This window comes from Protopterus annectens, chromosome 12.part0 (assembly GCF_019279795.1).
Source record: "Protopterus annectens isolate FY-2018-M chromosome 12.part0, PAN1.0, whole genome shotgun sequence".
Classification (NCBI taxonomy): domain Eukaryota; kingdom Metazoa; phylum Chordata; order Ceratodontiformes; family Protopteridae; genus Protopterus; species Protopterus annectens.
In genome coordinates, this window is record NC_056746.1 from 165,102,731 (window position 1) to 165,115,636 (window position 12,906).

Consider the following 12,906-nt stretch of genomic DNA (forward strand, 5'->3'; position numbering starts at 1 on the left):
GATTTCGATGAACGTCATTTCCGATGAAATACCGTTCATGGAAGTGTCACTTCACTGAAGTGATATACACCTGTAGAAGCAGTTTTCATGTCTACGATGAATCTTATGAAATGGCACTTTTGTAATTCCTCCATTTATTTCCTAATTTCACATAATTGCTGGTGTTCTTCCTCATTATCTCAACCACCAACACCAGTTTCTGGTCTAAAGTACTCCTGGTTTTTCTAGTAAGCTCCAGAACTTTTTATGTTGCTGAATAATTTTCCTTTGGAGCAACAGAAAGGGATTCAATGGCAAGCTCTCTCTCCAAGTTTTGTTACCGTCAGAGAAACGAGAAGCAGTGTCCTTCAGCTTTGCTGGCTCTCTCTTTGTTGGGTAATCTTTCTTTATTTCCCGCTTAGCCTGTTCTGCATTAAAAATGTCTTTGAGCCTCCGTAGGAAAAAAAAATCTAAATAAAACTGTATACAGCAATATGAATCACATACCTACCTCCTGACATCCTCTAACTGCAATGACAAACTCTCTTCTCTTCTGCCTTGCATGCACTGAGTAATCATTTTCCACAAACATGACAGCGTCCACAAATTTTTTTAACATATACGTTATTCCAAACAGTACATAGAGAAAACACAATTAATACAGTAACCATCCCAGTTTTACAATGTTTAAAATTAGAGACCAGGATAACAAAAGAACAATAAGATAACAATTAGCAAAGCAAACAAACATCCAGACAGAATTTCTCAAATACTATTTCTGATTATGTGTAATAAGATATAGTGACTTGTTAGCTGCTAAACAACTCATTATCTTTTTTCAGAGCAGGTTCTCTCAACCCTCACTTACTCTGGTTAAACTTGGGTACACTGCTTCTGTAACTCATCCCACCTTCCCTACTTTCTATTCATTTTCCCTTCTGCCTTTTCTCCTAGTACTATTGATTCTTGTGTGTGTGCATATGGGCCATCATTGAGCATCTCTCTTCTTTTCTACTTAATTTCTTTCTTTTTTCTTTTCTAATATTAACATGCCTAAAAGCGATTTTTCATCTCTATTCCACTGATTCTTATCAGTGATACCCAAGAAATAGGAGCTTATAGAAAGATTACATTTTGCTGGCCATGGGGCTTTTACTGTTTTCTTCAAATATTTCCTTACCTGTACTGGTTTGGGACAGACCCAAAAATATGAATCTAGGATCCTACTTCCCTATTCCCATGCCATTAATAATTTTTATTTGCTCCTGGAAACTTTTTAATTACCCTGGAAGGAGTATAAAAATGCTTATACAAACATTTCCACCTGAAAATACAGAATTTTCTCAAAACAGTTAATCTCCTTTAGTTCTAGGTAAACTTCCACAGCTTTTTCAGAAGACACTCCCTTTCCCAATGTATTCTTCAGCTCTGCCTGAGACCTATCTACTGCATCTTTACCCTTTTATCATCTTGTAAATTTTGACGTGGCTTTTGTAGGTGTCCATTCCAGAGTCTTTAACTCTAGTAGATATGTTCCCCACTTTGATCTTTGTGTTCTTCCTTCCCCATCATTGCTTGTATTTTATATATTTGCTTTATTATGACATATAATGGAAGTTCACCATTTATGGCTTGGTACTTCATTAAAAAAATTCCATGTCAAGAAGGCTTTATTTTACTTAGGTTAAATCAGTACTTTACTTCTGTGCGCTTCTGCAGCCATGGATCATTGGCCGTTTCTCATCAACCTGTTGTACTGATAATCCAACTGAAGCATAAATTGGATAACATTTTTCTACGCCTACATGTTTCAACATCCATCCTAAAGCTTCTTTGATGGTTCTCAATATTACCATCAGTTTATTACTCACATGTTTGTTATTACTCACATGGCTCCAATATACTATTCTCTGGGTATGTTTGGCTGGTCTTTAGTAAATACATGCCTAAAGCCACCCATCTTGGTTTATCTGTGATATCCCCAATTGTTAATGTTTTTCTCTCCTGCCACAATTTTGTCAGGAATAGCTTTCTGTCGGCATGATTACACCTTTACTAACATAAAACTTGTCTTATTTTTCATGGCCAAACTTTGCAGCATACACACAGTGTGCCCCTTCAATTAATTGCTGTGAAGTAATAGTCCAGTTCCTTATTTGCACTTAAAGTGAATGCAGGTTATACCTTCAAATTTCTTATTAATCTCAGGCTTCTCTACACGCTCTATCTTTTAACTCTATAACTTTTTTAAAAAATTCTTCTCGACAAGCCTCATGCTCGGCCATTCTTTACTTTATTTCACCCTCTGATTTCTGCAGTTTTATTAGCGTAACTAAATAGCTACATAAAACTTCTTCTATTCTTTACAGACTTTTGTCATTTGAATTTATGTATCACTCTAGTGCCTCGCTTACAACATATCTGATTTTTTTTCTTCTAAACTACTGGATAACATCTCCTGTACCAAACCTGAAACCTAAACTATTTTTGCTGAACATCTGCATGGCTCTTCCCACCAGAGTTTTTTTTTATCCTTTTCAAGTTGATTTTCTTTTGCTTTCTCCAGATTTGTTCTTTGCTGATATCCAGATAATGTAGTGACTAGCCAGTAACTGAATTTTACCCAAACCGATAGCTTTAACTGGCTTTTTTATACATCATCCTTCTACCCAAAATATCACACACAAGCCATTATCATATTAAAAAATATATATATATATATATATATATATATATATTTTTTTTTTTCCATTTGCACATTTACAAAAACATAATCACTGCACTCATCTCCACTCTAGGACACAAATTTCTTTATTATGCACCTAATACAGCTCATAAGTTTCTAAAAAAAAGTTGTTCCATAACATAATATTCATATATATTCATAGGTTCATAGGTGTGTACTAGGCTAATGGTCCTGGAGCCTTTACAGGCTTAACCCAAAGAAAGTGCCAAGGCACCGTGTCACCCAATGTTACTTCATAGTACCCCATCCAGTAGGGCAACTGGAATGATCTCTGGAGTGAACTTTCTGTTACCATCCACTCTTCAAGATTTCTCTTGAAGAGGGCCAGTGAGGTGCTCTGCTTGACATTGAATGGGAAGCTTCTAAAGAGTATGGGCAGTCTTTTGGAGATGAACCTGTCCCTCCAGCATGTTCTGTTAATTGTGGTAATGAGGTTGTAATCTCTGGCGCATGTGGCATGGGGGGATTCGGATTTCTTTAGCTGTAGCATTTCAAGTAGGGCTGGATAGGAAATGGCTTTGTAAATCAAGCAGAGATCACCTCTAAGTAGACGATAAGAGACTGACAACAGCTGAAGTTTCTTGAGTCTGTCCATGTAGGACATGTGTTTAAGGCCTAGCATCTTTTTTGTGAGGTAATTTTGTGGCCTTTCCAGCTGTTGTAGGTGTCTGGTCAGGTACATGCCAAATGAGGCGTTCTATTCGATGACTGATCTAATGAGAGACAAGTAGAGAGGGATGACGACCTCTTTCTTCCTGGATGTGAAACCTTTGGTCATAAGATGTGCCACGAAGAAGGACTTTCTGACCACAGTGGCAATGTGGTGGTCGAAGGTGGCTGTCGACCTGGATGCCCAGATCTCTTATGGCCCCTTCAGTGTTCAGTGGGCTCCCATCAACGTGGTAATTTCTGGGAACTGAGTTTTTTTCCAAAGGGGATGATAATGCATTTTCTGGCATTAAGCTTCAGGCCATGGTTCTGACACCAGTCACTGGTCTCAGAGAGGCCCTTTTGTAGGATGTCTGCATCACTTGGGGAGCTGATAATGACTCCTAGCTTGCAGTCATCAGTGAACTTGGTCAGCCAAAGTCCTACTGTCTTGGTCTGGACTTCTGAGAAGAAGATGCCAAACAGGAGAGGGCCCTGAACATATTGAAAGTATGCAATACTTGCATCCTACCTCTTTAAACAATGTAAAACAGTCAATCTTTACAACTATGTCTTCAAACTACTTTCATTCAATAATAAAATAATGATCTTGTTTTTAATCATCATCTCTGCCCTTCAATCTTCTTTTCCTATAACTTTCATTGTCCTTTTTATTAATTTCTAACCATAATCATCTGATCAGTGGATCAGGGACTCTAAATTGTCCATAGGTATCAGCGCATGCATGTGTGATATGGAAGAAAGATCTGGCAATCTACTCCATTTTTCCCTTTGGATAGAAGTGGCTATCTGTGGGGTCACTCTAGGGGTTGGCTGCAACTCATAAGAGAGAGAGAAACCACTTCTTTATACTTCTTCACCTCCCTCTTTCACTTCAGATAAAACAGAAAAAATATTGTTTCCATATTTTCTATTAAGCCTTCCATATTTTTTGCTACCTCAAGAATGGCTAGTTTTCTACACGCATGTTTCTAGACTCTCTTCTTGTACAATAACTATCATACTTATTTATTTATTTTTTGCAACTCTAGGTTAATAGTTCCCCTGTTCTATCTTTCTCTTCGTCATCAAACATAGTCTTTTCAAAAGTTACCTACTTTGTTTTAAATTGGAACTGTCTGCACTTGTTCAGTGTGACCTCTTTCTCCACATACAAACAACTCTTCCCAAGGACAATCCCAATCTAAATGCCCAAGCGAAACACAAAAATAACAACCTTCAGGTTGTCTCACAATGCACTACATATTCTAGACTCTTTATACACATTACATCTGAAATATGCTGAATATCTTCATTTCTCTCCTTGAATTCCATTAATCCCATTCTTATTCCACATTCATATCCTCACAGGGCCTTAAACTCTTTCCGTAGTCCATAAATTTCACACACTACTTCAGTAGGGTTTTTTTTTGGGTCAGCTTCATCTTGAATTATCCCCATGCTTTTTCAAAAACTCTTCTCAAGTTAGTCTTTCCATGATTTTTCACATGTTTTACTCATTTTAACTACTCTCTGTGTCAACAGACCATATTGTTAAAATATCACATCACAAAGAAGTTCTCTATTAAAGTCAACTACAAAGAATATATCGGCTACCTTCAAACGCAAATGGTAATAACATTTTTCTCCAAAATTACAGAGCTCTGGGGCTTTCAGACCCTTGTACTGACAACACAACAAACTACTGTGCTGACAGCTGTCCTCTATTCCACTCGCATGAGCAGCAGCTGCATGTTTAACTTTTTAAATTTACTACTTTCTTATCAATTAGCTTCCCAACCCTAATGCCTGTTGCCCCTCAGGAGAACACTCCTCTTGCATTTTCTGCGATTCATGTCAGTCAATCCTCCTAAACTCATTCCATCACAAAGTTTCAAAAAGTGTCTGAACCATTAGTTGCAGACTCCAACATAACTATCATTTTTTCTACAGTATGTACATCCAAGTTTCTGTTACAGAATTCACTGCTCTATATTCCCCTAGCAGCAAGCCCATCTCATACTGTAGCCACTGCCGCACTCTCTTGTCCCTCCTCTTACACTCCTATGCTTTAAACGGCAAAGTGTAATTAAACCAAGTTTATTAAAACATCATAAAACTAAATAAATAAGCAGGTACGTTATATACAATATTTACACTAAGTGTAACATCACAAGAAATAAAGATTTACACAGAAAAAGAAACATGGAAAGGCAAAATATAGCTTTACCCCATCCGATCCTTCTGCCATAACAATAACTTAACACACCATACAGATCCTTAAACAATCCACTTATTATATACTACATCAGCATATCTGCCAATCCAAGTATTCCAAAGATGGCACATAATTTTCATACAACTTTCCACATCTTCCTTGTGCTTCACTTAGTAACAGTCATAAAACATAAGACCACACTTAAATTGTTCTTAATTGTTGCTGCAATTTCTTACAAAATCTCAGAAACATTGAATTCTTACATGCCCCATCCCTCTCTGTTGCAATGTTTCCCCCAGTCACAGCCTTCTACTATACATTTAGTTTATTCTAACAGCTTATGCTTCAAACTCTTAACAGGCAACTTGTAAACTGACAAGCATAAAAATCTCCTCATAACAATTCAGACTGAAATCTCTTCCTCCTAGCCTTTAAAGCATTCAGACTCTTCCTGTGCAGCCCTTGCCATGTACTGACTCAATAATACTCTTACATAACATGCTTATACATAATTTTCTGTAACTCCCAGAACTTTGAAATTTCTATAGGCATTCTGGTATTGCCAAATTAGACAGGATACTTTTTTACTTTAACCTTCCAGAAAGACTTCCCAAATATATCCCTACTGTAATCAGTATGCAAGAGTCCTGGAATTATAGGGGACTAGTTCTAAAAATCCATGAGAACACCTAGTATCAAACATCGCTATTCTTCATTAAAGTTGTTTTTTGTGGGGAGGCATGCTCAACATGCACTCCAAACTAAATACACCAACTCTTTGATTGCCATATCTTGAAGAAAAAGGAATATTACAAGGCATGGAAAAACTAGTATATGTAATGAAAGATATCACTATGGTTTGTCTTCCTTATAAATGTATGTGTACCCATGTCACTGCTGCAACTGTGATTTAATAAAACTAAAAAATGTAAACATCCCTAAATTTTAGAAGAAAATAAGAATAATCTTTATTATGAATGCTACATAAACAACAACATTATTTACGAAGCATTACGATGTGATAGAAAATAGAAACAAATTTTGAACCCACAACTTTTTTACCAAAATAAAAACATTCAAAATGTCTGCATTAATTAAAGGCATGTTATCCTGTAAAACTGCATAGTTTAGCAATAAATGCTCCATTTTGAGCATATGAAAAGGTGGCAGTCCTCATACAGTAGTAAAACCCTCACCAAAACATAGGTGACCCAAGTTCGACTAGTGGCATGGGCACCTGAAGTTGTTAGCTGTAGAGGATGGCAGTGTATGCCCTGTGTCATCCCACCCATCCCTGCTGGGGGGAACAGCAACTCTGGCTCACAACTTGGGTGACAGCTAGCAGGAATACTTAAGTTTTGAAGCCATGCAGCATGAGCCTGTGAGAGTGTGCCATCTACATGCATGTATGCAAGTAAGCACAGACAGTGTATGAAAAATACTCTATGCAGCTGGAACATGGAAGTGGAGCTCAATAAGCCGCTAGCAAGGAGAGGCCGTCCAAAAGGGGAAGGTAGGCTGTCCCACCAGATCCGTAAGCTGGTCTGCTCCATATCACCTGATTCCCACCACTGGGGAAACAAACGGGCTAATAATGAACCCCAGGCAAGAATGAATAGATTGTAGGACTACTGCCACCACCCCCCCGATGGAAAAATGGGCCAACTAAGTTAAGGTCAGGGAGCCATCTAGCAGGCTCATTGTGAATAAAATGGTGATAACACTATTAAAACTGTCTTGTCTGTGAGGTAGCTTAGCTTTGAAACATTATGGGATACAAAACCGGCTGTCAAAGCAAACCTTGTTGATTACATTCCAACTATATAACGTAAGTAAGTGTATTGGTAGTTGCATACTAAAACTTTTAAGAATTTAAATTCTCAGGACACTTACCAATTCCTGTTATGTTGTTCCAAGCAATATCCATTGCCAAGTGGGCCATCTTTGCGCCAACTCCTGGCAATTTCACCAGCTCTGCTACATTATTAGGAATATCTCCATTGTACTGCCATTTCAGGATTTCAGTTGTTTGCCTGATGTACTTAACTTTGGTCTGGAAAAAAAATCTGTTCAGACAGCAAGCTATACAAGTATGGTTTACTGTTATATAAATATTACATTTTATAGAGCTTGATTATGTTACAAAAATATAAAATTAACACATTACTTTAAAGTTATACTAATGAAATATCTGCATGTGAGTAATCTTCACAACTTTCCAGTACTTTAGGGGAAAAGGTTTTCTGATCTGTTCAGAAATGTGCCAATTTTGAATCCAACTGTAAAATGTAATTATACACAGTACTGTTACAACTGTCATCGGTGCACCATAGTGCCCCTAACTAATGAAACAAAAGTGGAAGCAGCACTAGAAAGGATAGGGCTGGAAAAGCAATATGTGCTGTGTTATTCAAAAGCCATAAGATCAGTGTCCAATGCACAATTGTGCAACACTTGCTTCACTACAGATTACTCACCAAATATATAGAGTATAACCCAGCTTTCTTTTAATAAAGGGTTCTTCTAGAAGTGAAATACACATCATTCTAAACAAGTACAGTGTGCCTCCACACAGAAGCATGATGGATACACCTCACTAAGTGGTTGCCAAGCTTTCCTTTTAACAAGTAGCTCTTTCATAAATGAGACCGAAGCCGCCCTACACCAGTGCTGTGTGCCTCCCTCCTTAACTGCTAGGGCTCACAAGGTATGGCCCACCCTCTTGCCCTCCTTGTTGTGTGCTGGTTTGTGCAAATTACCTTAGTGGCCCAATTGTGGCATCTGTTGCTTCAACTACTATGCTTACAGAGGGGGCATAACAGTAACTGGTTGCTGTAGTGTAAAGACCCTGTTGCCCAGCTGCAAGTTAGTGTTCGTCTGCCAATTTTCCCAGCAGTCCCCTTTCCATAGGCCAAACTTTCCCCCATTCTGGTTACTTCTTCTTCTCAGTCAACCAGGCTCCATAATCATTTTTGAACATGAAAATCTTTGCTGCCTCTTACAATCATCTCACTGTAAACTTCTTGGAGCACTTGAGTGTGCTTTTTACCCTTCTCACCATCAAGCTGTCTGGGCTACTGCTGTGCTGTATATACATAGCTTGAATGGCTCTCACTAGTGTGGGAGGTACTGTTTCTACACATTTTCTTCTGTTTCGTTGTTTTCCCATTGCTGTCAAGCAATTCATATCCTCATACTACTTGCTAAAAGCTATATTCACTACACCCTACATCCTAGTTTGCCCAACCATACCCTGAACATTTTGTGTATTTTTACTTGCACATCACTACCACCTTTCTGTACACTCCTTCCTGCAGCTGGGTTTCTGGTAGGGTTGTGCTATTATATTACAGCAGGTATTTAACTATTCATTATTGACCTCTGCTTTTTGCTTATTGCACCATATATTACTTAGTGTTAAGTGGATTACTTGCGTACTTCTTTTGTTCATGAAAAATACTCTTCATGCCTCCTTGAATAAAAGTTATACTTAGTAACATTCAATAGTTTCATCTGAAATGTTAGCAGACCTCATCAGAGCAAACTCAAAAGACACCAACAAACAGACCCACATTTATATAATTACATGTCACATGACGTCATAAGCAATCCCAATCATATTGTCTACAAACTATTATACTTTTTGATTAAAACACTTTTAAGGAAATAAAGTCACCGATACCAGAACAAATTTCCTATTCAATAAAAAAAACTACACCAGTTAACCCCCCTCCCAATCATTCTTTTCTGCTTTCTCCAAATAAAAAAAATGTGACTTTTTCAAAAGGGGGACAGTTACCAGCATGTTTTGCCAAAGCATTATTATAACTCTTCATACTAATAGAATAGACATGCTGACAAATCCTTTTTATTTTCTTGATTTTGCCTACATAAAAAGCAGGACTAGATGAACACATCACGATATAAACCACCCTGATAGTGTTACAATTATACCTACTCATGTTATTTACACTAACATCAGAAATTGTTTTACATTTAGCAATGTGAATAAAATTACATAATGTACATGTTCCACACTGGAACATTCCCTTCTCTCTTTGACCAAGACTACACTGTTTTATGATTTCAAACCTCTTTTTAATACACCCATTGTTTCTAAAAGTAAATCTGGGTGTTGTCCCTACTTTTACCACAAGACTTTCACAATGCTGAAACATATTACAATGATTTTTAATAATATTTTGTACTGAACAATAAAAAGGGGCGGCACATTACATGTCTGTATGTATTGTCCTTCTTTGTCCCATCTTTAATCATCTCTTATTTCCTCACAATGCATGCATAAGAATCAATCCTTTTTCTATACATGTCATGTCTGCCACAAAAATGATTCCTGTCTGCCCTATTTTTCCAGTGCACATGGATTCTTGCATGACATGGGTCCCACAACAGAGGAGGAGATGGACTGCTGCTGTTGCTATGTGCAAAGGTGCAAGCATGCACAGACAGAAGAGAGCAGGTAGTCTCTGTGGTGATGCAGGTGACCGCATCACCACCAGTTGTGGAGTTGGAGCCTGTAGAAATGCCCTCTGTTGTCAGGATGTAGGTGAGGATATAAGCAACCCTCATGGATGCTCACATGACAGCCCCACTGAAAAGTACTTTCCTCAGAATTTAAATAAGTACATCTCTAGTGCAGAAGAATGAGTGGGTGCAGCCCAAATGGAGGAGACGGCCTGATAGTCGGTAGATGTGGGGGCAGGGAAAACTCAGAAAATATAGAACAAAATATGCAAACCTACAAAGCTATAACATCTAATCAAACAGGCAAAGCCTCTATGCAGTCTTTCCTGCATACACTAATCTTTTTAGCCATCGTTGCTTACAGGCTATAAATAACACATGACTACTAACCAAAACATAACCTCCACTCTTCCCAGTAATCCACTCATACTACAACCCTACCTACTTTCAACCTGTCTGCTACAAACAACCTAACCAATCCTCATTAAAAACACCATCATAATCATGCAGAACACTTTTTGCCAGCTCTACATCTTCTTCACTTACTGGACATTTGACATTTAAGCACTGCCACAATCCCAAAAAGCAAAAAACTTCTTCATTACAAAGTCTGTAAAAACACATCCCATAACACTCCAATCGCTCTCTTGCCCCTAATCTTGCTTTAATTTTGGCAACATAAAAAAAGGATTATACAAACCAAATACTAAAACATAACTACTAAGAAAATCACATTTCATTTTGCCTTAGTAATTCATGCAGCATTAAAATAAAAATCAATTACAAAACACAATATATGCAGCAAGGATACTAAATGACTCATTCTTCAAAACAAATGTACACAAAAACTCCATAAGAATGAGTCAAAGCAATGTAGCAGTTACTAATTCAGAATGAATGGCACAAAACTTAGAATCGCAAAAAATAACAAACCAGATTTTATACAAACTTTAGCACATTCACAGTAAAACTACTGGTTCCTCAGACGTTACATAATAGCAATCCAGTCCAGGCATTTATATACATCCAAGCAAGAGTAACCACTGATACAGTACATTCAATTAAGCACTTAAAAAACAACTGATGATACTGTAAACCTATCTACCTCAACACATAATATATAAATGACATCTTTATATAAAAAATGTATTAAAAATAATAATAATACAAAAAAATCTGTCAGTAAGAATATTTATTCATTTATACAGTGATTTATCTTTAAGAATTAGCTTCAATGGTACTTTATCACTAAGACCTTGACCTATATCAGCTCTGAATCTAATTATCCATCCAATCTCAGTGGCTTCAATACAACTCTCAGTGTCTCCACCACTTTCATTTAGTGCCACTTTCTGTATAACCAAAAATTTAAAACTGTGTGTTGGACCATGTTCATTGACATGTTTGGCTAGAGCATTTATTATGAGACCCATTTCTAATACTATATATATGTTCCTTATTTCTATCCTTTAAACATCTATTAGTCTTTCCTACATAAAAGTACATTCTCGGCAGATAGCTAAATAAACCACATTTGAGGAACAACAATCTGCGTTCACTCTAAATGTGAACACCTTTACCATATCAGGATGCTCGAAAGAACCTGACAAATCAATGTAACTACAAAAATTACAGCTGGTACAGCAGAGCATAGCAAAACTTGTATCCCTTGACATGTTATTTCCAAATGTGGGGTAGCAAAGCATACGTTTTAACAATTTTTTGTTTTTAAAGGAAAAACCTGGTTGGTCACCTACAATATTCCTAATATCTGAATTACTAGTTAAAATGAGCCAGTATTTCTTCACCACAAAAGTTATAAAATTAACACCGACAGAAAAATACATAGGAACACGTACTGTGCCACTCTGGGCTCTGACAGGGTCCAGTTGTTCATCAGAGAGAGACAAATAGGGCTTGGCCGTAGTGGACCATGAGTGCCCATTATCTTGTAATGTATTCTCAACCTCTTGTTCCTCATATTCCTTGTAAACCCTTTCCTTAAATCTAAATTTCAAATCATCTACGTCAGCTTTAAATCTATCATCATCTGGGTTTAACCTGAACATCCAAGCTTCAAACACTAGCCCATCAGATCCCAATTGGCTCATAGCAAAAATCCCTTCTAATGCACACAACTTTGTATACATGTAGGCCATCTCCACAACTAATTTCAAAAGCAACTGCTTCACATACTTAATTCTGCTTCCACCTCCCAAAACTTAATAGTAGGCAATTTTTAATATTTATACGTATATGTGTGTGTGTCTGTGTGTGCGCTACAAAAAAAAAAAACATATAAAAGACATTCTTGAAGACCATGAATTAACTTGCCTAATTCAAGAACCAGCAATACAAAACCTAAAATCTTTAAATCATTCTTTATTCAACATGTTAATTACACATATTCCAAATCTCAAAACCCAAGTATTCTTCACTCTAGTTTTATTAACCATTATCTTCCATTTTGTTTGAAAAGAGAACTCCGTAACTAGTCACCTTTCAAGCCAAGTCTAACTGATGTCTAAACTGGAAAAAAAAAAAAAAAAAACAAACAAAAAAAAAAACGGCTTATCAGATTAAAATGGAGTCTAGAACTAAACTGCCAAAATCCAGGCTTCTTCTTTCGGCTTTTACCAGTTAGGGGTCACCACAGCGGATCACCCGTCTGCTCATGATTGGCAGTGGAGTTTTACGGTGATGAGTTACTAGCCTGGCACCCAACCTTCTACAGAAGGCACACACACGCACACACACACACACACACACACACACACACACACACACACACACACACACACACACACACACACACACACACACACACACA

General features: G+C 37.3%; 1 protein-coding gene across 5 annotated transcripts in view; it reads right to left on the bottom strand.

Annotated features, from left to right (window-relative positions):
• Nucleotides 1–12,906, bottom strand: part of NTHL1 (nth like DNA glycosylase 1) — a 492,998-nt gene that overhangs the window by 317,240 nt on the left and 162,852 nt on the right. For all 5 annotated transcript variants that reach the window (XM_044089196.1, XM_044089192.1, XM_044089193.1 and 2 more), the window contains exon 4: nt 7,485–7,644. In XM_044089196.1, the coding sequence (XP_043945131.1) occupies nt 7,485–7,644 (160 nt within the window). The remainder of the gene's footprint in view (nt 1–7,484; nt 7,645–12,906) is intronic.